This window comes from Fundulus heteroclitus, chromosome 19 (genome assembly GCF_011125445.2).
Source record: "Fundulus heteroclitus isolate FHET01 chromosome 19, MU-UCD_Fhet_4.1, whole genome shotgun sequence".
Taxonomy (NCBI): domain Eukaryota; kingdom Metazoa; phylum Chordata; class Actinopteri; order Cyprinodontiformes; family Fundulidae; genus Fundulus; species Fundulus heteroclitus.
The window spans coordinates 29,263,379-29,289,880 of NC_046379.1; the positions used below are offsets into that span (position 1 = coordinate 29,263,379).

The 26,502-nt window shown below is 43.8% G+C and overlaps 1 protein-coding gene across 2 annotated transcripts in view; it reads left to right on the top strand.

Moving 5' to 3' along the window:
- Positions 1 to 19,299, top strand: part of exoc3l4 (exocyst complex component 3-like 4) — a 52,332-nt gene extending 33,033 nt beyond the window's left edge. For both annotated transcript variants that reach the window (XM_012875977.3, XM_036150521.1), the window contains one exon: positions 17,767 to 19,299. In XM_012875977.3, the coding sequence (XP_012731431.2) occupies positions 17,767 to 17,986 (220 nt within the window). In that variant the 3' untranslated portion in view covers positions 17,987 to 19,299. The remainder of the gene's footprint in view (positions 1 to 17,766) is intronic.
- Positions 19,300 to 26,502: the final 7,203 nt, after the last annotated feature.

The window sequence follows — 26,502 nt, forward strand, 5'->3', positions numbered from 1 at the left end:
TTAACTTAACTCAAAGTTGTTTAACACCGCCCTCGAAACATCGGCATTTCACGTATCAGCATTGACAGACAGAACAGCTTCGGGAATCTCACTGGACGCTTTGATGTCTTACACAAAGCTAGTTCAGCTAAGCTACCTACAGTCCAGATACACGTGACCCTCCCAAGATGGCTGCTACGATGACGTATGAGGGGAGGTCCTAATAACGTAACCACGCTTACGCTGATGGGACAATGCCTCGTTTCGAGAGGGGGGGGCTAACTAGGAGTTTAAAGCAAAGCCCGCGACTTGAGCTCGGACAAAGAAATTAAACTGATAAGGAGCGAAAAGAGAGAGAGGGGGGGGAAGCAGGGAAGAAGATGAAAAGAGATAAATCGGTAACCCACGGCGGGGTTCTTGATGGATCACAAATCAACACAGCAAATCAATTGTAAAATGCATGCACATACAAAGAAAATGTTCATCAAAATAATTCCAACTTCGTCGTGGAATAAAAGCATTAACCAACACCTACAAAGTTCTACCCCGCCTGCCCAGGCACTTCTAAACACCCTGTTGGTGAGACAGAAATGAAAGGGGAAAAACCCCGTTACTTTGAGTTGCCTCGGGGCTGGTCCGGAACGCTCCGAGTGTGGCTTTCTGGACGCGCTTCGACGAGCGCAGTTGTCCACAGGCTGCAGCGGGACGGGGAAGAAGCTGCTTCGTTTCTTCCTCCGGGTTCAACAGTCGCTTTGTTGGCCAGACAAAAGCGGGGTCCTCTTCGATCAGTGGGAGATGCGGCGTCTCTCAGTCTTTTGATCAGAGGGAATTTAAAAGTACTTATTTAAGTCGACCTCCTGTTATAAAGCAGGGAATAACCGTTGCGTCGAAAAATCTCGGTCCAGCGAGCAATCGAACACGTGGCGTGGGAATCAGCTGTGCGTGTCTTCTCGGGTTGGCTAAAAGCCAGGGAAGAAGGAAGCTCATCGTGTGTGATCGGCTTTTATAGCCATCATCATAGCAACCTTATCTTGATCGGCGGCCATTTTGCCGTGTTGCGTGATGGGAGTTGGTGGCCATTTTGACCACATTGCATCATGGGTAACGCAGTCCGTTACGTCCCGAATTGATGCTGTTTCCTTGATCGGCGGCCATTTTGCCGTGTTGCGTGATGGGAGTTGGTGGCCATTTTGACCACATGAGTTGGTGGCCATTTTGACCACATTGCATCATGGGTAACGTAGTCCGTTACCGCTTTCTGTCACGTCTGAACTGGCACAACATACCCCCCTTTAGCTTTGAAGAGTGGGATGCTGGTCACAGTCTTTAAAGCTACAACCAAGTCCATTCTGGCGTGACGAAAATCCGTTGTGCATGAGTGGAACAACCTAATAGTCTTTCTAGTAGTCCATTGGGATTCATGCAGTTCAGTTCATCATCCAAGAGGAGGAAAAACGAAGCATTCATTGTGCCTGGGTCAGTGACCTAGCCTGGGCAGGACTAAGCTATAGCTAGTCATTTCTATTGGCTAACAAGGCAACAATAAAGTAATAAAAAAAAAAGAAATGCAAACTTCACAATCACCATTGTCAATACATTCATTGGTCATCAGGTTTGAACTTTGAACCAAAGAAAGGAGAGAGGGAAAAAGGGAAAGGAAAGAGACCGCGGTTCGTAGTCTAATCAGCTTATGACCTTCAAGGAGCTGGTGCTACGAACCTGGGAGCGACAAAGGTGAGGGCGTCATTCCTGGTTTGCAACTGTTTGATCTGCTTGTATGCTGCATACGCCATCGCGGTAGTGATGGCCCATCCAAATACAAGGAGCACCACAATAATGGTCATAATGTGAGTGTCGGTCGACTCTGTAGCTCTGGGGAAGCGAAGCAGAGGGACCGAGCTCAACTCTGATGGAGTGAGACTGAATTTAATCAGCTGGGTGCCTGCAAGTAAAAGCTGTCTTTCAATGCCGACATCAATGCTGAAATTGTATCCCTTAAAGACATCTATTATTTCAATCTCTGAGTCATATTTATCAACGTCAAGGTGATGCAGAACCATGTTTCCAATGTGGACTGGAGCACCTTGAGGTGGGGAACAGAAAATGGTTTGGTTGGGCAGTTTTAGTCTAGTAACTGTGTCATGCTGCTCGTAGGATAACAGGGCTTCTGCCTCTGGGTTGCTAACGAGCCAGCGGTTACCTGCCCGCTCAATTTTGGTTTCCACACCTGCATCTTTAAGGGTCATTCTAGCCTGACAGTTTTGTTCAGGAGATTCATTAGACCACACAGGTAATTGGTAACGTCTCTGATAAATGGGTTGCTTGGGCATACCCAGTGGATGTCTTTGGTTTTGGTACACAAATCCAAATTAGTGACTAAATAAAGTTTGGGGTCAGCATCATGATAGGCCAATATTGAGGGAGTTTGTAGGTGTACGTGGGTCTCACCTTGCCAAAAACCGACATTCAATACTGATTCAAACCTATACACATTAGCTCTTTCAATGATGGGAAGGTTTAGCATAAATCCTATCTCCAAGTTGTCAGGATTTACAAATATTGGAATTGCACTACCTAGGCTGTACGCCAGGTGTATTTGTGGTGGTTGCAGTGTTTCACTAGAGGCAGATTTGAAAACCTTTTCAACCAAATCTACTGGTACCAGGTACGGAGGAATCCGTCCTTCAGCAAGGCTATTTATGGATGAACTAACCTCTCGAGTGAGGTCCTGCATTAAATCTCTAACAACCTGAGTATACATCATGTCATTCTTTACCACTTCCGTGAGCGTTTCCAAAGCAATGCATGGTGTTATGGCTGAGTGTGAAATTATAGACGTGAAGTTATGTATGGACACTTGCTTTATTAGTGCATGTTTAAAGTGTCCTGATTGAACATGCACTTGTCCTATTTAATGCTATGCATTGTTCTCTTCGGCGGGGGCGGAGTTAGGCTCCGTTCCCTGTGAGGAGAGTTTGGTGGACGGTTTAATTTGGTTCGCATGAACCCATTTGTACTCTGGACTTTGCATGCGGGCTTCTAGGTTCTTTCGAGGCCACGCGAAAGTCGTTTGGAGACAGTCTTTTAAGTCAGTGACGGACTGGTGTGCAGTGTAGACGGTTGTCACACTGACGCCTTCGGGCTGGTAGATGAGATTCAGGGGAAGTGTCCTTAGTCTTCCTGTCATCATCTGGAAAAGTGTCGCCCCTGTGGAGCATGGTGAGATAGAGCGGACTAGCATTAGGACCAGGGGAAGCTTTGTATCCCGGTCCCTGTCATGGCTGCTGGCATGTTCCTTTGACATGCTGGCCACGGTGCAGTTCATTCGCTCCACCTGTCCGGATGACTGTGGGCGGTAGGTGATGTGGAATTTAACTTCCACGCCCAACATGTTGAAAAGCACGGTCATAATGTTTGACGTTCCTCTGTCCGAGTCGATGGACAGGGGAAGGCCCCACCGGCTGAAAACGTGATTTAGCAGCAGGGCTGCAGTGGTGACAGCGGTGTCATTCGGTGCCGGCAAACATTCGACCCATTCTGTGAAACTGCCTGTTATTGTCAAAAGATATTTGTTATCTCTTAACGATTCGGGGACTGGACCGATCCAGTCAGTCTGCAAATGTGACCACGGAAATATAACCCCCCTTTGCTGAAGCAGGGCTCGGTTTAGTGGTCGTGTGGGTTGTAACTGGCTGCAGGTTAAGCAGCCTTGTACATACTCCTGGGCCGTTGAAGGCCGGGACGTCACCTGTTGGAGAGTTTTCAGATTAGCTTTGCAGCTTCTGTGTCCTCCTACTGGTGAGTCATGGACGTGTGTCAGTGTGATCCCAAGTTGGTTTGAATCTTTGGGCTGAATGGGCTGAAACTCATAAAACAGCTCCTTAAATGCTGTTTCCTCTGTTTCAGTGGTCAGTGCATCAGCTTTTTCCAGCTGTTGCATAATTTCTGTTTCGAAACCAGGGTAGGGCTCAGTGGGTGAGTCCCGGTCTCCTGGTTGATTTGGTGCTGGTTCTGTTGGGTCGGTTGCTGTCGCATACACCAACAGATTTCCTTCAGCTTCAAGCGTTGCACCACAAATAGATCCAGCAGGCCGAGCTTCATGTCGCCTTATTTGGATCATGTTGGAAGGAAAAGTAAACACGGTGTCTGGAGAGTCCTGTCTGCCGGTCAAGGATAAGGGCAGGTCTCCGATGACGGGAATGCTCAGCTCAAAGTCGTGGAAAGAGCTTTCGATGAGCACCCCAAGAGGTTTCTTCGCCACCACTTGGATCGGCATGCGAGTTGGATTCTCCACTAAAAGGTAAGCTGAGCGGTTGTTCAGCTCAAGCAGGGGTGTGTCAGAGGATTTGGAAATCGGCTCTGTGGAAGGCAGAAATGGTGCTAAAAGTTCTTTGGGCTCCTCGGAGCATGTCACCTGGTTGATAGGGACGGACAGTCCACTTCCAGAAGTGAGGGGCTTGGGAGTCCCTACTTGGGCCCAAAGATGACCATGATAGCAGTCAATGAGTGGGGCTAACCTGTTCAACAGGTCCTGACCCACAAGAAAAGGTTCTGTGTCCAAAGTACATATGTAGATGGGGTGCACCAGGGTCATGTCACGGAAAGTGATGTCTAACCACGCCCGTTTGGTGATGCATGACTGATCCTGAGTGTAGCTAGTGATGCCCACGTTACAGGTCTCCACCTGGAACGGTTTCCCAAGAGACACCATAGCTCTGGCCACCTCATCAAACAAATCTGAGCACATTAGACTGATCTCGGAACCCGTGTCTAAAAGAGCATTTGCAGTTACACATCCTCCGATAACTGTCGAGCAGTATAAGCGGTGTGCATTTTCATGATGGTTTAGCTCACCTAGAAACCTTAGAAAAGGGGCTTTCTGATCACCTGCTGATGGGATCTTAGAAGGTTGTCGGTGAATTTTCGGTTGGTCCCCCCCCTTAATCAGATAAACTCTGTTAGAAGGGGAAGCCTGTTCCACGCCTAGTCATGCTGGCTGGGGTTTTGGGCCTGGCTTACCTGGAGGGTCGACAGGATTGGATGATGGCTGGGACGGCTGCGGCGCGATCTGACGCACTGTTTCGGCTAGCAACCTGCGAAAAGTCTCCTCTATCTCCTTTCTCATTGACTCCTCCATGCGCAGGTTCCAGCCTTTGTTGTCATGTGTGCTTTTCGACCTTTCTGGCCAGTCAGTTTGCTTACCGTCTCGGGCTGGATCCGGCCTGTGCCATTTTTGAAACCTCTCACCTTCCATGCTGCCATGCTGACCTCTCCTATCCTGGGAAGCTTTCTTCTGCTGCGGCTCAAAACCATGTTGCTTCTTAGGACCAAATCTAGTTTTAGGTTTGAAGGGAGGCATCTCATGTCCCTCCAGACCTAAACTCTTTTCTGGTTCGGCTTGAATCTGCAGAACCTTTTTATCACTATCGGCTCCTTTGTTGGGCCGGACACGTGTTTCCCATGCCACCTGCGCGTATTTCCTGATTTCCTGCATGGTAAGTTTCTTGGTTCTACAATGCATGGTAACCTCATAACGCACGCTTTCATGAAGATTATGGAGGAACAAAGATTTGAAAGTGTGGTCTTCCTCCAAGCCGGGAGCATTTCGTCCCTGAAAGTAAGCAGCCCGCAAGCGACGGTAGTACGCTTTTGGTGCTTCAGTTCTCTTTTGCTGAATTGCAAAAGCTCCAAGAGTTGCAGAAGCTAGGTCTGTAAACACAGAATATTCTTCTCTTAAAGCCTGACAAAGAGCTGAGTAACGGTCACGTGTAGCTGGGGGGAGGCTTTCTATGAAAACATGGACACTTCTGGACGTGGTTTTCCAGATAAGCTTCAACTTTTCTCGAGCTGAGGGGCTATATAAGTCTAGCAGACAGCGCTCTACCTCTCTGAGATAGTCATCAATGGTGGATTCTGTATTGCTAGGATCAAAACGCTCTATGTCTCGGGCCAGGGACTCAAGTTGACGCATCCGCAGTCCCTGTTCAGGGATCGGAGCTGGTCCATCTGAGTCCTCTCCTGACGACTCCTGCCTGCGGTAACCACGATAGGAGGGAGGCTCTAGTTCTGACCACCTACCTGGCATCGGCGGCCGTTCGTGGGACGCAGGGGGACCCCCCCTGTCATGAACTCTTGTCTGTGGACGCAGTTCAGAGGAGTGGGGTTCACCTGTGTTCCAGGAACGGTGCTCTCGTCGCCCTGGTGGGGGGAAAAGATCACAGCGGACCGTGTCAGGGGTCAGGTGGGAAGCAGGTGTTTTCCCATGATTTACATCATGTGGATCAGTCCTGATTGCCACCGTAAGTTGTTTAGGCATTTCTTTCTGTATCACACTGCTATATCTGTCCTGACCTTCGCTTACCCTTCGCTCAGAAGGTGTCTGAGGGCCCAGTTCATCCAATGTCCTCCAGGTGTGATCTCCATGTTTTCCTTTGGAGTTCTCACACTCAGATCCTTCTGTCTGCAAGCTAATGCGATCCTCCTCTCGCTCCTCTGTGGGATGACAGCTGCCCTGAACACTTCTCTGTTCTAGCTCCCTAACTCTTTCCTCAGCTGCGATCCGTATCTCAACCTCTCTGTTACGCAGATCGGTCTCTAGCGTTAACCTTCGGTGGTATAACGCAGTTAATTCACCCAAAACATCTGCTACCAATCTATGTTTAGGTTTGCTCTGGACCTCCTCCACCAATTCCTGAATTCTCCTCTCACAGTCTTCTATGCTAAACTGATTCAGACGGGTTTGTTCGTCCGGTGTCATTTTAAGCAGTGAGCTAATGACATCCTGGGCCTCCATTCCAATGGAATGGTTTGGACCTTCAGCTCCTTCAGCTGAAGAACCGCTACTATCCATTCTTTGTCAGCTATGGATAACAACACAACAAGTAACACTGTAGTTTAGCTCAGCGCTAAACGACAGACAACAAATAACAACGCTGTATTTTAGCTTAGCACTAGGCAACAACGCATACACTTTAATTTAGCTCAGCGCTAAACAACAAACTGCTAACAACAACTGTTAAGTGGCTTCACTTTAACTGTTAACAGCAAACACGCACTATGACTCACTTTACCGCGGGAAGTGGATTCAAATATGTGCGTTTAACTAGGCTGCGCAAGGGAAAATCAACCCTGCGACTTACAACTCCTTAGTTTTAGGAACGGTTAATATGCTTGTTTAACTTTGAGAATATTAACTTTGAGTGACATGGACCACTAACCTTTCGGCCAGTAATTAAGTGATAAAGCTGTGGCTTTGTTTGTGATGTAAGTTATTTCAGAACAGGTGCTCTACACATGTGTGGAAAATAGCAGTGTTTTGGAGCTTCAGAGGTGGCAAAGAATGACAGTTAAAAACCGCTAAATTGCAACCTTAGTTTCAAAATCACAGCTCAATTTTGACCACTTATGGTGAGCAGAAGGGGATAAAGGAGAAAAAAAAAAATTGAATAAAATAAAATTAAAAAAAGACAAAAGGGCGTAACCGTAAGGTAAGTTTAAAGAAACTGACTTTCAAAACTGTCCCTCCGGGACACTGAGCGATCTAAGCTGTCACACGTGACCCTCCCAAGATGGCTGCTACGATGACGTATGAGGGGAGGTCCTAATAACGTAACCACGCTTACGCTGATGGGACAATGCCTCGTTTCGAGAGGGGGGGGCTAACTAGGAGTTTAAAGCAAAGCCCGCGACTTGAGCTCGGACAAAGAAATTAAACTGATAAGGAGCGAAAAGAGAGAGAGGGGGGGGAAGCAGGGAAGAAGATGAAAAGAGATAAATCGGTAACCCACGGCGGGGTTCTTGATGGATCACAAATCAACACAGCAAATCAATTGTAAAATGCATGCACATACAAAGAAAATGTTCATCAAAATAATTCCAACTTCGTCGTGGAATAAAAGCATTAACCAACACCTACAAAGTTCTACCGCCTGCCCAGGCACTTCTAAACACCCTGTTGGTGAGACAGAAATGAAAGGGGAAAAACCCCGTTACTTTGAGTTGCCTCGGGGCTGGTCCGGAACGCTCCGAGTGTGGCTTTCTGGACGCGCTTCGACGAGCGCAGTTGTCCACAGGCTGCAGCGGGACGGGGAAGAAGCTGCTTCGTTTCTTCCTCCGGGTTCAACAGTCGCTTTGTTGGCCAGACAAAAGCGGGGTCCTCTTCGATCAGTGGGAGATGCGGCGTCTCTCAGTCTTTTGATCAGAGGGAATTTAAAAGTACTTATTTAAGTCGACCTCCTGTTATAAAGCAGGGAATAACCGTTGCGTCGAAAAATCTCGGTCCAGCGAGCAATCGAACACGTGGCGTGGGAATCAGCTGTGCGTGTCTTCTCGGGTTGGCTAAAAGCCAGGGAAGAAGGAAGCTCATCGTGTGTGATCGGCTTTTATAGCCATCATCATAGCAACCTTATCTTGATCGGCGGCCATTTTGCCGTGTTGCGTGATGGGAGTTGGTGGCCATTTTGACCACATTGCATCATGGGTAACGCAGTCCGTTACGTCCCGAATTGATGCTGTTTCCTTGATCGGCGGCCATTTTGCCGTGTTGCGTGATGGGAGTTGGTGGCCATTTTGACCACATGAGTTGGTGGCCATTTTGACCACATTGCATCATGGGTAACGTAGTCCGTTACCGCTTTCTGTCACGTCTGAACTGGCACAACATACCCCCCTTTAGCTTTGAAGAGTGGGATGCTGGTCACAGTCTTTAAAGCTACAACCAAGTCCATTCTGGCGTGACGAAAATCCGTTGTGCATGAGTGGAACAACCTAATAGTCTTTCTAGTAGTCCATTGGGATTCATGCAGTTCAGTTCATCATCCAAGAGGAGGAAAAACGAAGCATTCATTGTGCCTGGGTCAGTGACCTAGCCTGGGCAGGACTAAGCTATAGCTAGTCATTTCTATTGGCTAACAAGGCAACAATAAAGTAATAAAAAAAAAAGAAATGCAAACTTCACAATCACCATTGTCAATACATTCATTGGTCATCAGGTTTGAACTTTGAACCAAAGAAAGGAGAGAGGGAAAAAGGGAAAGGAAAGAGACCGCGGTTCGTAGTCTAATCAGCTTATGACCTTCAAGGAGCTGGTGCTACGAACCTGGGAGCGACAAAGGTGAGGGCGTCATTCCTGGTTTGCAACTGTTTGATCTGCTTGTATGCTGCATACGCCATCGCGGTAGTGATGGCCCATCCAAATACAAGGAGCACCACAATAATGGTCATAATGTGAGTGTCGGTCGACTCTGTAGCTCTGGGGAAGCGAAGCAGAGGGACCGAGCTCAACTCTGATGGAGTGAGACTGAATTTAATCAGCTGGGTGCCTGCAAGTAAAAGCTGTCTTTCAATGCCGACATCAATGCTGAAATTGTATCCCTTAAAGACATCTATTATTTCAATCTCTGAGTCATATTTATCAACGTCAAGGTGATGCAGAACCATGTTTCCAATGTGGACTGGAGCACCTTGAGGTGGGGAACAGAAAATGGTTTGGTTGGGCAGTTTTAGTCTAGTAACTGTGTCATGCTGCTCGTAGGATAACAGGGCTTCTGCCTCTGGGTTGCTAACGAGCCAGCGGTTACCTGCCCGCTCAATTTTGGTTTCCACACCTGCATCTTTAAGGGTCATTCTAGCCTGACAGTTTTGTTCAGGAGATTCATTAGACCACACAGGTAATTGGTAACGTCTCTGATAAATGGGTTGCTTGGGCATACCCAGTGGATGTCTTTGGTTTTGGTACACAAATCCAAATTAGTGACTAAATAAAGTTTGGGGTCAGCATCATGATAGGCCAATATTGAGGGAGTTTGTAGGTGTACGTGGGTCTCACCTTGCCAAAAACCGACATTCAATACTGATTCAAACCTATACACATTAGCTCTTTCAATGATGGGAAGGTTTAGCATAAATCCTATCTCCAAGTTGTCAGGATTTACAAATATTGGAATTGCACTACCTAGGCTGTACGCCAGGTGTATTTGTGGTGGTTGCAGTGTTTCACTAGAGGCAGATTTGAAAACCTTTTCAACCAAATCTACTGGTACCAGGTACGGAGGAATCCGTCCTTCAGCAAGGCTATTTATGGATGAACTAACCTCTCGAGTGAGGTCCTGCATTAAATCTCTAACAACCTGAGTATACATCATGTCATTCTTTACCACTTCCGTGAGCGTTTCCAAAGCAATGCATGGTGTTATGGCTGAGTGTGAAATTATAGACGTGAAGTTATGTATGGACACTTGCTTTATTAGTGCATGTTTAAAGTGTCCTGATTGAACATGCACTTGTCCTATTTAATGCTATGCATTGTTCTCTTCGGCGGGGGCGGAGTTAGGCTCCGTTCCCTGTGAGGAGAGTTTGGTGGACGGTTTAATTTGGTTCGCATGAACCCATTTGTACTCTGGACTTTGCATGCGGGCTTCTAGGTTCTTTCGAGGCCACGCGAAAGTCGTTTGGAGACAGTCTTTTAAGTCAGTGACGGACTGGTGTGCAGTGTAGACGGTTGTCACACTGACGCCTTCGGGCTGGTAGATGAGATTCAGGGGAAGTGTCCTTAGTCTTCCTGTCATCATCTGGAAAAGTGTCGCCCCTGTGGAGCATGGTGAGATAGAGCGGACTAGCATTAGGACCAGGGGAAGCTTTGTATCCCGGTCCCTGTCATGGCTGCTGGCATGTTCCTTTGACATGCTGGCCACGGTGCAGTTCATTCGCTCCACCTGTCCGGATGACTGTGGGCGGTAGGTGATGTGGAATTTAACTTCCACGCCCAACATGTTGAAAAGCACGGTCATAATGTTTGACGTTCCTCTGTCCGAGTCGATGGACAGGGGAAGGCCCCACCGGCTGAAAACGTGATTTAGCAGCAGGGCTGCAGTGGTGACAGCGGTGTCATTCGGTGCCGGCAAACATTCGACCCATTCTGTGAAACTGCCTGTTATTGTCAAAAGATATTTGTTATCTCTTAACGATTCGGGGACTGGACCGATCCAGTCAGTCTGCAAATGTGACCACGGAAATATAACCCCCCTTTGCTGAAGCAGGGCTCGGTTTAGTGGTCGTGTGGGTTGTAACTGGCTGCAGGTTAAGCAGCCTTGTACATACTCCTGGGCCGTTGAAGGCCGGGACGTCACCTGTTGGAGAGTTTTCAGATTAGCTTTGCAGCTTCTGTGTCCTCCTACTGGTGAGTCATGGACGTGTGTCAGTGTGATCCCAAGTTGGTTTGAATCTTTGGGCTGAATGGGCTGAAACTCATAAAACAGCTCCTTAAATGCTGTTTCCTCTGTTTCAGTGGTCAGTGCATCAGCTTTTTCCAGCTGTTGCATAATTTCTGTTTCGAAACCAGGGTAGGGCTCAGTGGGTGAGTCCCGGTCTCCTGGTTGATTTGGTGCTGGTTCTGTTGGGTCGGTTGCTGTCGCATACACCAACAGATTTCCTTCAGCTTCAAGCGTTGCACCACAAATAGATCCAGCAGGCCGAGCTTCATGTCGCCTTATTTGGATCATGTTGGAAGGAAAAGTAAACACGGTGTCTGGAGAGTCCTGTCTGCCGGTCAAGGATAAGGGCAGGTCTCCGATGACGGGAATGCTCAGCTCAAAGTCGTGGAAAGAGCTTTCGATGAGCACCCCAAGAGGTTTCTTCGCCACCACTTGGATCGGCATGCGAGTTGGATTCTCCACTAAAAGGTAAGCTGAGCGGTTGTTCAGCTCAAGCAGGGGTGTGTCAGAGGATTTGGAAATCGGCTCTGTGGAAGGCAGAAATGGTGCTAAAAGTTCTTTGGGCTCCTCGGAGCATGTCACCTGGTTGATAGGGACGGACAGTCCACTTCCAGAAGTGAGGGGCTTGGGAGTCCCTACTTGGGCCCAAAGATGACCATGATAGCAGTCAATGAGTGGGGCTAACCTGTTCAACAGGTCCTGACCCACAAGAAAAGGTTCTGTGTCCAAAGTACATATGTAGATGGGGTGCACCAGGGTCATGTCACGGAAAGTGATGTCTAACCACGCCCGTTTGGTGATGCATGACTGATCCTGAGTGTAGCTAGTGATGCCCACGTTACAGGTCTCCACCTGGAACGGTTTCCCAAGAGACACCATAGCTCTGGCCACCTCATCAAACAAATCTGAGCACATTAGACTGATCTCGGAACCCGTGTCTAAAAGAGCATTTGCAGTTACACATCCTCCGATAACTGTCGAGCAGTATAAGCGGTGTGCATTTTCATGATGGTTTAGCTCACCTAGAAACCTTAGAAAAGGGGCTTTCTGATCACCTGCTGATGGGATCTTAGAAGGTTGTCGGTGAATTTTCGGTTGGTCCCCCCCCTTAATCAGATAAACTCTGTTAGAAGGGGAAGCCTGTTCCACGCCTAGTCATGCTGGCTGGGGTTTTGGGCCTGGCTTACCTGGAGGGTCGACAGGATTGGATGATGGCTGGGACGGCTGCGGCGCGATCTGACGCACTGTTTCGGCTAGCAACCTGCGAAAAGTCTCCTCTATCTCCTTTCTCATTGACTCCTCCATGCGCAGGTTCCAGCCTTTGTTGTCATGTGTGCTTTTCGACCTTTCTGGCCAGTCAGTTTGCTTACCGTCTCGGGCTGGATCCGGCCTGTGCCATTTTTGAAACCTCTCACCTTCCATGCTGCCATGCTGACCTCTCCTATCCTGGGAAGCTTTCTTCTGCTGCGGCTCAAAACCATGTTGCTTCTTAGGACCAAATCTAGTTTTAGGTTTGAAGGGAGGCATCTCATGTCCCTCCAGACCTAAACTCTTTTCTGGTTCGGCTTGAATCTGCAGAACCTTTTTATCACTATCGGCTCCTTTGTTGGGCCGGACACGTGTTTCCCATGCCACCTGCGCGTATTTCCTGATTTCCTGCATGGTAAGTTTCTTGGTTCTACAATGCATGGTAACCTCATAACGCACGCTTTCATGAAGATTATGGAGGAACAAAGATTTGAAAGTGTGGTCTTCCTCCAAGCCGGGAGCATTTCGTCCCTGAAAGTAAGCAGCCCGCAAGCGACGGTAGTACGCTTTTGGTGCTTCAGTTCTCTTTTGCTGAATTGCAAAAGCTCCAAGAGTTGCAGAAGCTAGGTCTGTAAACACAGAATATTCTTCTCTTAAAGCCTGACAAAGAGCTGAGTAACGGTCACGTGTAGCTGGGGGGAGGCTTTCTATGAAAACATGGACACTTCTGGACGTGGTTTTCCAGATAAGCTTCAACTTTTCTCGAGCTGAGGGGCTATATAAGTCTAGCAGACAGCGCTCTACCTCTCTGAGATAGTCATCAATGGTGGATTCTGTATTGCTAGGATCAAAACGCTCTATGTCTCGGGCCAGGGACTCAAGTTGACGCATCCGCAGTCCCTGTTCAGGGATCGGAGCTGGTCCATCTGAGTCCTCTCCTGACGACTCCTGCCTGCGGTAACCACGATAGGAGGGAGGCTCTAGTTCTGACCACCTACCTGGCATCGGCGGCCGTTCGTGGGACGCAGGGGGACCCCCCCTGTCATGAACTCTTGTCTGTGGACGCAGTTCAGAGGAGTGGGGTTCACCTGTGTTCCAGGAACGGTGCTCTCGTCGCCCTGGTGGGGGGAAAAGATCACAGCGGACCGTGTCAGGGGTCAGGTGGGAAGCAGGTGTTTTCCCATGATTTACATCATGTGGATCAGTCCTGATTGCCACCGTAAGTTGTTTAGGCATTTCTTTCTGTATCACACTGCTATATCTGTCCTGACCTTCGCTTACCCTTCGCTCAGAAGGTGTCTGAGGGCCCAGTTCATCCAATGTCCTCCAGGTGTGATCTCCATGTTTTCCTTTGGAGTTCTCACACTCAGATCCTTCTGTCTGCAAGCTAATGCGATCCTCCTCTCGCTCCTCTGTGGGATGACAGCTGCCCTGAACACTTCTCTGTTCTAGCTCCCTAACTCTTTCCTCAGCTGCGATCCGTATCTCAACCTCTCTGTTACGCAGATCGGTCTCTAGCGTTAACCTTCGGTGGTATAACGCAGTTAATTCACCCAAAACATCTGCTACCAATCTATGTTTAGGTTTGCTCTGGACCTCCTCCACCAATTCCTGAATTCTCCTCTCACAGTCTTCTATGCTAAACTGATTCAGACGGGTTTGTTCGTCCGGTGTCATTTTAAGCAGTGAGCTAATGACATCCTGGGCCTCCATTCCAATGGAATGGTTTGGACCTTCAGCTCCTTCAGCTGAAGAACCGCTACTATCCATTCTTTGTCAGCTATGGATAACAACACAACAAGTAACACTGTAGTTTAGCTCAGCGCTAAACGACAGACAACAAATAACAACGCTGTATTTTAGCTTAGCACTAGGCAACAACGCATACACTTTAATTTAGCTCAGCGCTAAACAACAAACTGCTAACAACAACTGTTAAGTGGCTTCACTTTAACTGTTAACAGCAAACACGCACTATGACTCACTTTACCGCGGGAAGTGGATTCAAATATGTGCGTTTAACTAGGCTGCGCAAGGGAAAATCAACCCTGCGACTTACAACTCCTTAGTTTTAGGAACGGTTAATATGCTTGTTTAACTTTGAGAATATTAACTTTGAGTGACATGGACCACTAACCTTTCGGCCAGTAATTAAGTGATAAAGCTGTGGCTTTGTTTGTGATGTAAGTTATTTCAGAACAGGTGCTCTACACATGTGTGGAAAATAGCAGTGTTTTGGAGCTTCAGAGGTGGCAAAGAATGACAGTTAAAAACCGCTAAATTGCAACCTTAGTTTCAAAATCACAGCTCAATTTTGACCACTTATGGTGAGCAGAAGGGGATAAAGGAGAAAAAAAAAATTGAATAAAATAAAATTAAAAAAAGACAAAAGGGCGTAACCGTAAGGTAAGTTTAAAGAAACTGACTTTCAAAACTGTCCCTCCGGGACACTGAGCGATCTAAGCTGTCACACGTGACCCTCCCAAGATGGCTGCTACGATGACGTATGAGGGGAGGTCCTAATAACGTAACCACGCTTACGCTGATGGGACAATGCCTCGTTTCGAGAGGGGGGGGCTAACTAGGAGTTTAAAGCAAAGCCCGCGACTTGAGCTCGGACAAAGAAATTAAACTGATAAGGAGCGAAAAGAGAGAGAGGGGGGGGAAGCAGGGAAGAAGATGAAAAGAGATAAATCGGTAACCCACGGCGGGGTTCTTGATGGATCACAAATCAACACAGCAAATCAATTGTAAAATGCATGCACATACAAAGAAAATGTTCATCAAAATAATTCCAACTTCGTCGTGGAATAAAAGCATTAACCAACACCTACAAAGTTCTACCGCCTGCCCAGGCACTTCTAAACACCCTGTTGGTGAGACAGAAATGAAAGGGGAAAAACCCCGTTACTTTGAGTTGCCTCGGGGCTGGTCCGGAACGCTCCGAGTGTGGCTTTCTGGACGCGCTTCGACGAGCGCAGTTGTCCACAGGCTGCAGCGGGACGGGGAAGAAGCTGCTTCGTTTCTTCCTCCGGGTTCAACAGTCGCTTTGTTGGCCAGACAAAAGCGGGGTCCTCTTCGATCAGTGGGAGATGCGGCGTCTCTCAGTCTTTTGATCAGAGGGAATTTAAAAGTACTTATTTAAGTCGACCTCCTGTTATAAAGCAGGGAATAACCGTTGCGTCGAAAAATCTCGGTCCAGCGAGCAATCGAACACGTGGCGTGGGAATCAGCTGTGCGTGTCTTCTCGGGTTGGCTAAAAGCCAGGGAAGAAGGAAGCTCATCGTGTGTGATCGGCTTTTATAGCCATCATCATAGCAACCTTATCTTGATCGGCGGCCATTTTGCCGTGTTGCGTGATGGGAGTTGGTGGCCATTTTGACCACATTGCATCATGGGTAACGCAGTCCGTTACGTCCCGAATTGATGCTGTTTCCTTGATCGGCGGCCATTTTGCCGTGTTGCGTGATGGGAGTTGGTGGCCATTTTGACCACATGAGTTGGTGGCCATTTTGACCACATTGCATCATGGGTAACGTAGTCCGTTACCGCTTTCTGTCACGTCTGAACTGGCACAACACCTATCAGAGAAGCGACTGTTTGGATGCAGAAAACTGGCAGCTTGCAACGAGGAAGCAAGGGTGGCCAGACATCCTCGAGTGCCCGCTTTGGATGACCTGTCCCTGGCAAAAGCTGTCCCGAAAATGTCCCCGATTTCAGTGTATCATGATGGAGTAAAAAAGTTTAATGCAGCAAGACCGGGTAAATAGCTCTTGCTGAGCTGATCGTGCCCTCCCCGGCCCGTCGGCATTGCAGACCGGACAAAACAAACCAACCCCCGACAGAGACTCTGCACCCACCCAACTACTAAGCATAATCAGAGACGTTTCTCAGACCTGGTTTTCATTAGAGGAATCTGGTCACCCGGTAACATTAATACTGCTATTTCATCAATGTAGTCCAATCTACCGAATATTCATTAATTAATTAAGAACACCAGAGAATGACTTTGAAGGCTTTTATTAGTGGAAACGATGGTTTTGGTTTCAATGTGAGTGGTTGAAGTAGCACATCAGTAAAGATGATGGACATGTGGTTTATCCAATCATATGCAAGAATTTTTGATAAGGTCTCTCTTTCTGAAATCCATCTCCAATGGAGCAATCCCAGATGGATGTGTGTAGCAGTGTGGAGCTCTCCGGGACAAAATCCATTGGGCAAGAGTCAGGTTACTAACTTTTGTCGTGCTTTGCCCTTCACTGGTAGCCTCTTTAGCTATTTTAGTGATTGGTGTTATATTTGCTTTTTGTTAGTCAATGTGTTAAGTTTTAAATGTTCTTGCATTCAAATCAAGATCCCCTTCTCTCATTCTGTGTTCCTGGCCTGTACCACCACACTCTGTTTGCACGGTGTCAATCCCACTTTCTTCTTTGACATAATTAAATAGATCCGGTCTGTCTTTGGATGTGGTTGTGTTTGTCTTGGCACAATTTTGTTTACTTTAAACATTTCTAAATCAACGCTTCCAGGGGAGACCGGACACAGTCTCTCCACCCCTCTCCGTTTTTAGTATTGCCCTGGATTTAGCCCCATCCATCTTCCCAAGTTACAGTGTTTTTTTTTGCATGTATGCCAGAAGGTAAAATTTGGAGGTCATTCACTAGAGCTCCTTTTTCCACAACTTTACTGTAATCTCTTCTGAGTTTCTTTAAAAATGGCCTTCTTCCTGCCACCCTTTCATAGAGACCGGATTTATAAAGTGCATCAGTAAAGGTCATCCTGTTGGCAGATTCTCTAACTGAGCAGTGGATCTATGTCTCCATGAGCCTCTTTGCTGCTTCTTTGATTAGCACACTCTTTGCCTGGCCTGTCAAGTTTAGGCTGTCTGGTTTTGCAGTTGAACCATATTATTTTCATTTTTTAGACAATAGATTAGCACTCTGACCGATGATCAAAGCTAAGGGTATTGATTTCTCACCTAAATCTTCGTATAAATCTGCTTATAAATTTTATAATTTCCTTGATGACCTGACTTTAAATTTTTCATATGATACTTTTTGTTCACTAATGTTCTGGATTAAAACTGAGATTAGATTATACACAGGTGGACTGTTTGTTACAATGGTATTACATTTTGGGATGGCTGAAAAGATCATCTTTTTAAATTCAAGAATCACGCATCATTTTTCATCCTCTTTTTTTTTCTTGCACATAAAATTCCAATGAAATAAAAAGTTGCCTTTGTAAAGTGACAAAATGTAAGTTTTTATTGTTTTTGATCAATTCATGTATTTACATTTTATGGTATGTTTTATATCTCCACCTGCAGCAGGAAACATCTGGTTGCTGTTCTTTACTTCAGGGGTCTTAAGAAGGGTCGCGAGTACAACCTAATCCTCCAGAAACTCACCACACTTAAAAAGGAAGTGGACAGCTCCAGCATTAACAGAAGCCAAGTTTTATTTGGGGACATGCAAGTGACAGCCAACACTGACTGCTTGCCAAGCCTGCCTTTGGTCTGTGTCAACTTCCTGCAGCCAAACAGCTAAAGCAGAACTGCAGACGATATGTTGTCAGCGTGCTCAGCGTGTGGACCAGTCGCAGGAAACGTCATGTTGCACTTTTCTCACGTCTTGTGATTTTGGATCAGTACTGTCTGACTTTATTGTGACTCTTGTTTGTATATAGCCAACAGAAATAATGTGTTGTTCCTCTGCTCCACAGAGCTCAGTCAATGTTTAGTGACTATCATGTAAGCAGTTGCATTCAGCACCATAGTTTAGGATCATACTGCAAGGAGTATGAGAAGCCATTCAGTTAAAATAAAAATAAGATGAAAAGGTTAAAAGTCTACGCAACAAAACAAACGTGTTGAAAATTGCAACACAGGCAGTTCAATAGAACACACACTAAGAATGAAACAATATTAATTAAAAGTTATCACAAAGATATATGAGAATATAATAGACTTCCTCCAGTAGAAAAAAGATCCAGTTTTTGGTCATTGTTGTCCTATAGTCCAGTAATGGATAACTGCCTTCACTCTACCTGTATGTATATTACTATAATGATGTATTGTTGTTGTTGTTTTACATATTTTTGTCCTGATTTTTGCCAGTGTGCAATGGTAGTGCTTTGATCTTTTGTAACTTCTGTGAAAATGATGGCTTTAACAAAAGGATGTAAAGACGCAAGTTCTAAGGAACTCTTCCAGGACTGCTGAACTTTGATTATTAGTAACTGTGAACTTAGAAAACTCAAAGCTGAAAGCAAATCAAAAGGAGCCTGTATAAACTGCAAACTGGCTTAAATCGCAGGCAACCAGACTTTCGCTCATTTTTTAAAAAAATGTTTTGACACCTATCCAGGAGTCATCAGGTGGCTCACACTTGAGCAACCTGCAGTTGGATTGCTGCTGATTTTAAGGACATGGGAATCCTAGACGCATTCTCAGTCAGATGCAAATCAATGACCCAATGCAGATATTGATCTGTGTGTGTAAGCTTCAGGTAAATCGAAAGGTCTTTGATGTACAGTTTAAGCTTAATGGTTTGGACACACTTGTGGCACAACTTCTTCGTATGAGGTTTGGTTGCATCTCTAGTTCAAGCTAGAAGAAGTTTGGAATAGATTTATCATCGCCTCAAATCTTTAGGTGTCAGAATGTGAACTGGGACGTGTATATTTTTGAACGTCCCTGTAACAGCTTTGAGTATTAACAATACCTCAGGTAAATTTATAGGTAAAATCTAAAATGAAGTTAGCGGCTGAGGTACCACAGTGTTGGTGTCTGGCATGTTTTTTTTTACCTCTGAAAGGACCAAAACGAATGTTTTTCATTGTCGAAATGTTGTTATTTAAAAATGACTGTCCAACACTGAAGGAATCTGTTCAACAGTCATAGTGCTTTTGAACGCTTGTTAAAGTTTTTAATAACTTTAAATGTTAGCACCAGATGAAAACGGTTATCGTTCAGGCAGGAAGGTGTCAGCTGGAACAAAGAACAAAACTGAATGAGTACAATTTAGCTAAGAGCTTTTAAACATTGATGGAATATATATATTGCTCCTCTTTATGTTTTGTTTTATTTTCTTTTTTTGTTGGTCTCTTTGTGCCATTTGTTTCTATGATGTGTTTAATTGTCAAACCTAAGATCGTGGGATGGTTTCACTTTTGGGTTATTTATCTGTTTCTAATCTAGAACAGTTATTTTTCTGCTGTAGGTACTAATTATAATGTTTCATTATCCTAACAACTCTAAGCACTTTACACTAGAGCCATATTCACCCAGTCGCACTAACAAAGACACACACATACAGCCATATTCAGTGAATTAGAATGTATTTTCTAGTGAGGCTTGTTTGTCAATTTTAAAGACATTTATTTTTTTGTTTGGTGTAATATTCTAATCTTAGATGTTTTTTCATCAACTGTAAGTAAGAAATCATAGTAAGCAGAAATAAAGGGTTGAAAACATTAGTCTGTGTGTAATTTATCTATATCATCTGTTTCTGAGATAAATGCGCTTTCAATGATATTCTAATTTGTTAAATGTTGCTGTATATTCAAAGACACACAGAATGGTAGGCAACTTGGGGTTAAGTGCCTTGCCCAAAAGCACACTGATATGGGGCAGGGGAGGAAGCTAACCTCGAGGCCACAACGTTCTGATTGCAAGACAGCTACTCTTACCATTGAGGCACATTTGCCTCCTGTAATAAGTTCCTACATAGTAAGAAATAATTAAAATGCATTTAAAGATTGTGTAATATCTTTAACAGGTAGTTCAGATGGCGATTAGAGGAATGATTTTTCAAACCTACATTCTTTAATAGAGGGAATCAAACACCACCATATGAGTTTAACAGCACCACACATCTAGAGCTTCTCGGCACGACAAGGAACCCTATTTTCTGGGATTTTGATAAACAGATTTCAAATTTAAATATTATATTTCTATTTGCTTTCTGATTTCCAAGATGTATAACATCATCACTGTTGGTACTAAGAGCAAGGTATGCCATTAAAAAGGAGGTATCCTGGGAAAAATATTACTTGGTGTTTAGAAAGATTTTACTAATTTAAACTCCAAAAGAGTTTAACCAGAACTGAACCAGAAATGTGTTCTACGTCCATTGCATATGTTCTCAAGATCCACCATCTTTGCAGGGTTGGCTAAACATCTATTTCAGATATGGTCTATTTATAAGAGGTGGGACCAAGTCATTGTTTTACAAGTGTTAACATCTAAGCGTTGAGTCAAGAAGAGCTAAACTTAATTTTAATTTTTTTTTTTTTTTAATCTTAACCAACCACAATATTACAAAGTTGCTTTTACAGTATTCCATGAGTGACATCAGAAAACTGAAACAATAACTACAATTATATATTCAATTGTACCGAAACAAACATTGTGATGAAGTTGATGGTGCTGCTATCTGCTGCTATCACCTTGGACGCACAGACTTTAGCTTGTGGCCCAAATCTCAGGGACTTGCCATGCAGAAATAGTAATTACAGGAAATCGTTTTATTCAAATAGGGAAATACTGGTATTTTTTTTATCATGTGACTTTAGTACTGTAAGGTGGACAGATTGCAGAGCTAAGCATCTGAAGAGAGAAAAAATCCGGTAGCTCTGAACTTGTTCCTCTGCACATCCAACAGCCAGTTCTGAACAAGCCAAATGACATTTTAAAATGTGCAAGAAGTAAAAATCAGATATGTTTAACTACACTTCTGTGAGATAAGACATTTTACCAATTATATATATACACACACACATACATATACACATATATATATATATATATATATATATATATATATATATATATATATATATATATATATATATATATATATATATATATATATATATATATATACAAATGAAATAGTGTTCCTTTCTGTGTATTTTGTTTTAAGTTGTTTTGTAACAAAAATTATATATTCTTATAATTAAAATTAGAATTAAAAGCATTACATAGTGTAGCCATAAATCCGAAAAATACAAATCACACCTAAGTATTTCCCATGGCCCACTTCAAAGTGACCAGGTAGTGATAAGGGTTAACAATCTTGCGAAAACTGTAACGGGATATAGTGATTACCCTGTCTAGTTGTTGTTTTTATGTTTCATTTTTTTGTTGTTTTTATCTGTTTGCCAATGTAGCATTCACTGAGGTCTGATGTCAAATTTAAAGTGCAGTACAAATAAAATACATTATTATTATTATTATTATTATTATTATTATTATTATTATATTATTATTATTAATATTATTATTATTAATATTATTATTATTATTATTGTTGTTGTTATTATTATTATTATTATTATTATTACTCCTAATGTGCTTCAGCACCAGAAGAGAACTACTTTTACTATTTCAGCGTTAGTTAATCTGTCATCAGCCTCATGGTGTTTCTAAGACAGCTGTGGCTGTATGCTTGAACATGGTTTAACTTAGCTGCTCCAATTCAACCTGGCTTAACATTATTAAAACCAATAAAAAATATGATGCTCAAAGAAGGCTATGTTTATGCCACGTTTGTTGCTTAGTTACTGGTTTGTTACTCACAGATGCTCTGGGCGACAGTGTCCCAGCCTATGTTCTTATTATATTTCCTATGTCATCATCTCTAGAGTCTCCAGAACAGAAGCACCAATTATTCATCTGCCTGTTCTGCTTCTTACCATCACTGGCTCTCATGCTTCTATCAAATCAGATGACAGCAGAAGAAATTGCATATTCCACAAGAGGTGACTGTTGTGACACTTGATTTGAGGAACAATAAAGTATTTATAGTCTTCTGCCATATACATTTTTATCACTTGATGATGATGTTGGACACGTTCTTGCTTCTCCACAAATTCTTGGGACTGGTCCTTTGTTTTGTTGACATTGATGATGAGATGATTGCTCCCACAGCACTGCACAAAGCAGTCCACCAGCTCTCTTAACTCCATATTGTGCCTACCTCTGATTTTCCAGTTTAATTTCCAATTGAATTCTGATTTCAGGTCTTTCTCCACTTTAAATGCCTTTTTTTTTTCTTGCACTGGTCTTGTAATTTTACAAGTGACATCAGTTCACCATATAACTTTTTTTTTTATTGAGCACAGCAAAGACCACTGTTCAGAATGTAAGCCTCCATTCACTGCTCGTTCATTTCCTTGTGGTTTAAGGTCATCTTATGTTGTGACACTTTGGAAAATATTTCTGTCAAAAAAACGTTTTTTTTTTTGCTAAAAATATTGAAGGTTACAAAAACATAAAGCGAAACATTACTTCCTACTTTTTTGTAAGACAGTGATGAAACTAGTGTTGCTTCAGGTCAAAACCACTAGTTGAAACAAAAAACTCTCCAGATACTGTTATTTATTTGTTATTTTTGGCAGACTGAGTGAAAGTCTGCCAACCCTACTGTTGCTCATTTTTAACACATTTGCATTTTTCACATTTTACTGTTATCAATGTACAAAATTTACATTAAATGTAAAGTTTTAGGGCACAAGTCGATTAAATCAGTTGTTTTTTGTTGTTATGTGTTAGCAGTGTAGGTAAGGATCTAGTGATCATTAACACGAGTCACATCTTAATTGTTAAGTCTGCTGTCAAAAGTGAATAAAAACGATCAGATTTATTTTTAAAATATTTTAACTCAGTTTATGGATCCAGACCCCTTCTATAATCATAATTGATGGTCCTTTGGCTAGGTTAGCTCTACCTTTGTGGTAAACCGAGCTTGTTGGATGTTAGAGCAGCATACAAGCAGGCCATTCTGACATCATTTTGGCAACTTTCATGGTTTGCTGTAGATTAGATTTAAAATGCTTAAAGTCTAGCACAACGGTCGTGAGAACACAAATCATTCATAGAACACACCTTACAACGCACAAGATGTACATCATGGAACACCTCCATGCATTGTGGCTCTGTTCACCAATGCAAAACCTCTGGAAAGAAATAACCATTAAACATTCCAGATTCTTTGGCCACAATGTTCTGCTGTCCCCCTTCGTCTGTTTTCTTGGCGATCTGGAAGAGCTCAGAAAAAAAACTCAACACCCTGGAACAACATTCAGCAATACATGAAAATCACTTTAGTATTACATTATAAATATAATGCACAATTCTTAAACACCACCTAAATGGTGGTGAGTCTCACCACAGAAATAAAGTCAAGTTGTGGGCTGAGAAAGGAAAGAGCAAAATGAAATATTACCCAAACATGTGTCTAGTTATCTCTTTTTGTGTTTTGTTTTATCCCATTTCTCCCAGAATATGTATGTGGGGTTTCTGATTAACTTAAGAAAACGCTGCCAAACATGTATACTAAGTCGCATATCTTAAAATAGACCACTTTGTTATGACACTGTCTTTTTATTTTACATTTATTCCAGTTTTTGTCATACCATTTTGTTGCTCCTTTTTATTGTTTTTCTGTCAAAATTCAATTGTGAAATTTGTTTAGGCCACTCCACAATATTAATTATCATCTCTTGAAGGCATTTAATGATTTGCGTGTAATCTTGGACCGAATCCATTGGGTCAATTCTACCTAGCACTCAAAAAGCTACAAAAACACATGTTTGCGTATAATCTTCCTCTCATACATTTCAGAATCTCACTCTAACTTAGAATTTAAATACATGTTGGATTCTTTGCTATTATTTATGTCCTATCCACAGAGCTATGTGCAGGCTGTTTTATGTTTTTGTCCAGGGATGGACCTACAGGTGCAGCCTCCACAGCTGTGGCTCATCAAGGCTCATCAGGAGGAGCATAAAGAGGAGCTGGTTTTTCTGAGACGGATGGCAGATTGTTTTGCTCATACTTCTTTGTGTAACTTCTACCTTGAAGCTCTGACACTAACCTTTCTTGTTTCTTTTGATAGAAACAAGGGATCCATCCTAATGCCCTTAATTATAGCCCCTAGCTCCTGTTCCTTGACTTTTCACAGGGTCAACTGTCAGAACTCTATCGTGGGAAGGAAAGGAGCTTCAGATTACTGTGCCGAATTCGGACAGCCTTTAACTCCGACGTCATTACGTGATGGAAATGCACATGGATGATGAGAGTCAAATCCTGCGCGTTCTCTCTGTTAATTTCCAGGAGGGGGCTGTGTGTCCTGTTACGCAAAGGACTGTGGGATACCTTGAGGGTTCTTAGTACCGGTAAGAGACGTCGCAGGGTTCGTAAGCAAAACTAGCCGAGAGAGGGAGCATACAGGCTACTTTTCCTACCTCCTTCCTTACTGACTGCAATATTCGGACAGCACTGATCATGGCGACCGCTAACGCTCTTCTACTTTGGCTAAAAAGTCCTTACTTTATAAGGGTATTCGTATTAAGCCCGGATCTCTCTGTTGATGTCGGAGTTCTGGGCTCTAATGTTCTGCTTCCTGGTTCCTCATCCAGGAACGCCGTAAGTCAATGACTCGACGCAATCTGGGTTTCCTTATGAAAAACTTTTGAACTATTTGAAAAATAAACCAAACTTCACTGCACTTTTGGATAACTAAGATGAACTTGGAATCAATGTACTTGACTATGAATATGGCTTCCTGATTGTGTTGACCTTTTTACAATAAAAGTTATTTGAGATGACATTAGTTGTGAATGTGTCCCCTATAAATAAACTGAATTAAAGTTAATCAATAATTACCCTGGATCAAAATGTGTACTATTTGGGTCAGGCACAGTTTCATTATATATGATATGAAATCCAAGTCACACACACACACATTTTTTCCTCCCTCATACTTCTGAAGATATCTGGTTTCTAAAAGCTGCAGCTTGTTCATAAATCATGGACTGAAACGCAACACCTAGGAGATGTTAAGTCCCACAACTGACATTCTTGCAATAAAAAACAATGAAAAAAAAGGAGCAATAAAATCTGGATGTCCCATGAAATTGTTTTAGTTTTTTTTGCTGCTTTTTGTCGGTGGGTTCATTTGTTTTGCGTGTTCTGACTGTTGTGTAATAAGAATCAGATGCCAAAAGTCTCAAAATCCATCTGGAAAAGTTCATGTGGAGCTTAGCTATTTTAACCCTCACACAGAAACCATTCAGGAAGCAGTTACAACAGGTACTCTAATAGGAGTTTTTTTTTTGTGTTTGTTTTTTACAAGTTTTGATCCTATTTTTTCCCTCTTATCTAAACTTATCCTATTTTAGGCCATATGATCAATTAATTTACATTAAATGCCACAATAATCAGTGAGATTCAATTTTTGTAGGGCTTTCTTCAAACTCAGACGTTTGCATACACTAAGATTACTGTGTCTTTTAGCATTTATTAATCAACTGAAAAGCGCAGATGGTGTTGCCATGCTTTTGTGATCTTCTGGCAATATTTGAGTTAAAGGGAAGCATACCTGTTGGGTACATTTTAAGGCAAAACCCCAAACACACTGCTTCCTTTTTGATGTGATGGAACAAATTCAATGAAATCAGTGAAGACATCAGGAAGACAAATGTGAGCCGCTGACGCCACCCGAGCTGTTTCTGAGATTAATAAACTGTTTAAACAACTATGTCTGGTATGACTCAATAGGGTTCTTTCCTCCCCTAATGAGTCTGTCCCCTTTAACTGGACAGGAACAAGCACGATGCCCCTCACCACCACAGTAAAGGCAGAGATTGAGTTGAAACCGTCTATTAATCTCAGAAACAGCTCAGGTGGCATCAGCGTCTACAGCGGGAACTTCTGCAGGAGGAGACAACAGATTGGTGACCACGTTTAGCCTAGAGTGCTCAGACAGAAACGTGTAGGTCACTAACCTGGTCTTAATGTTCAGTTCTGGTCCGGGAGTAGAGATAGACGCTAGCTGGCAGATAGCCAACCGGTGCGGCGGTTGCGGCTCAGAGAGTTCCCGGCGGCGATGATGCGGAGGTCGGAAGACAGGCAGGAGGTCAGAACCGTGAAGACAGGCGTGAGCAGGATGATCAGGAGGACGAACCAGAATCCGATGTCGGGGACGAGATCCGAGGTCAGAGCCGGGTGGTCAGATGTCAGATGAGGTGCCAGAGGGAGATCCAGGACGAGGTCGGG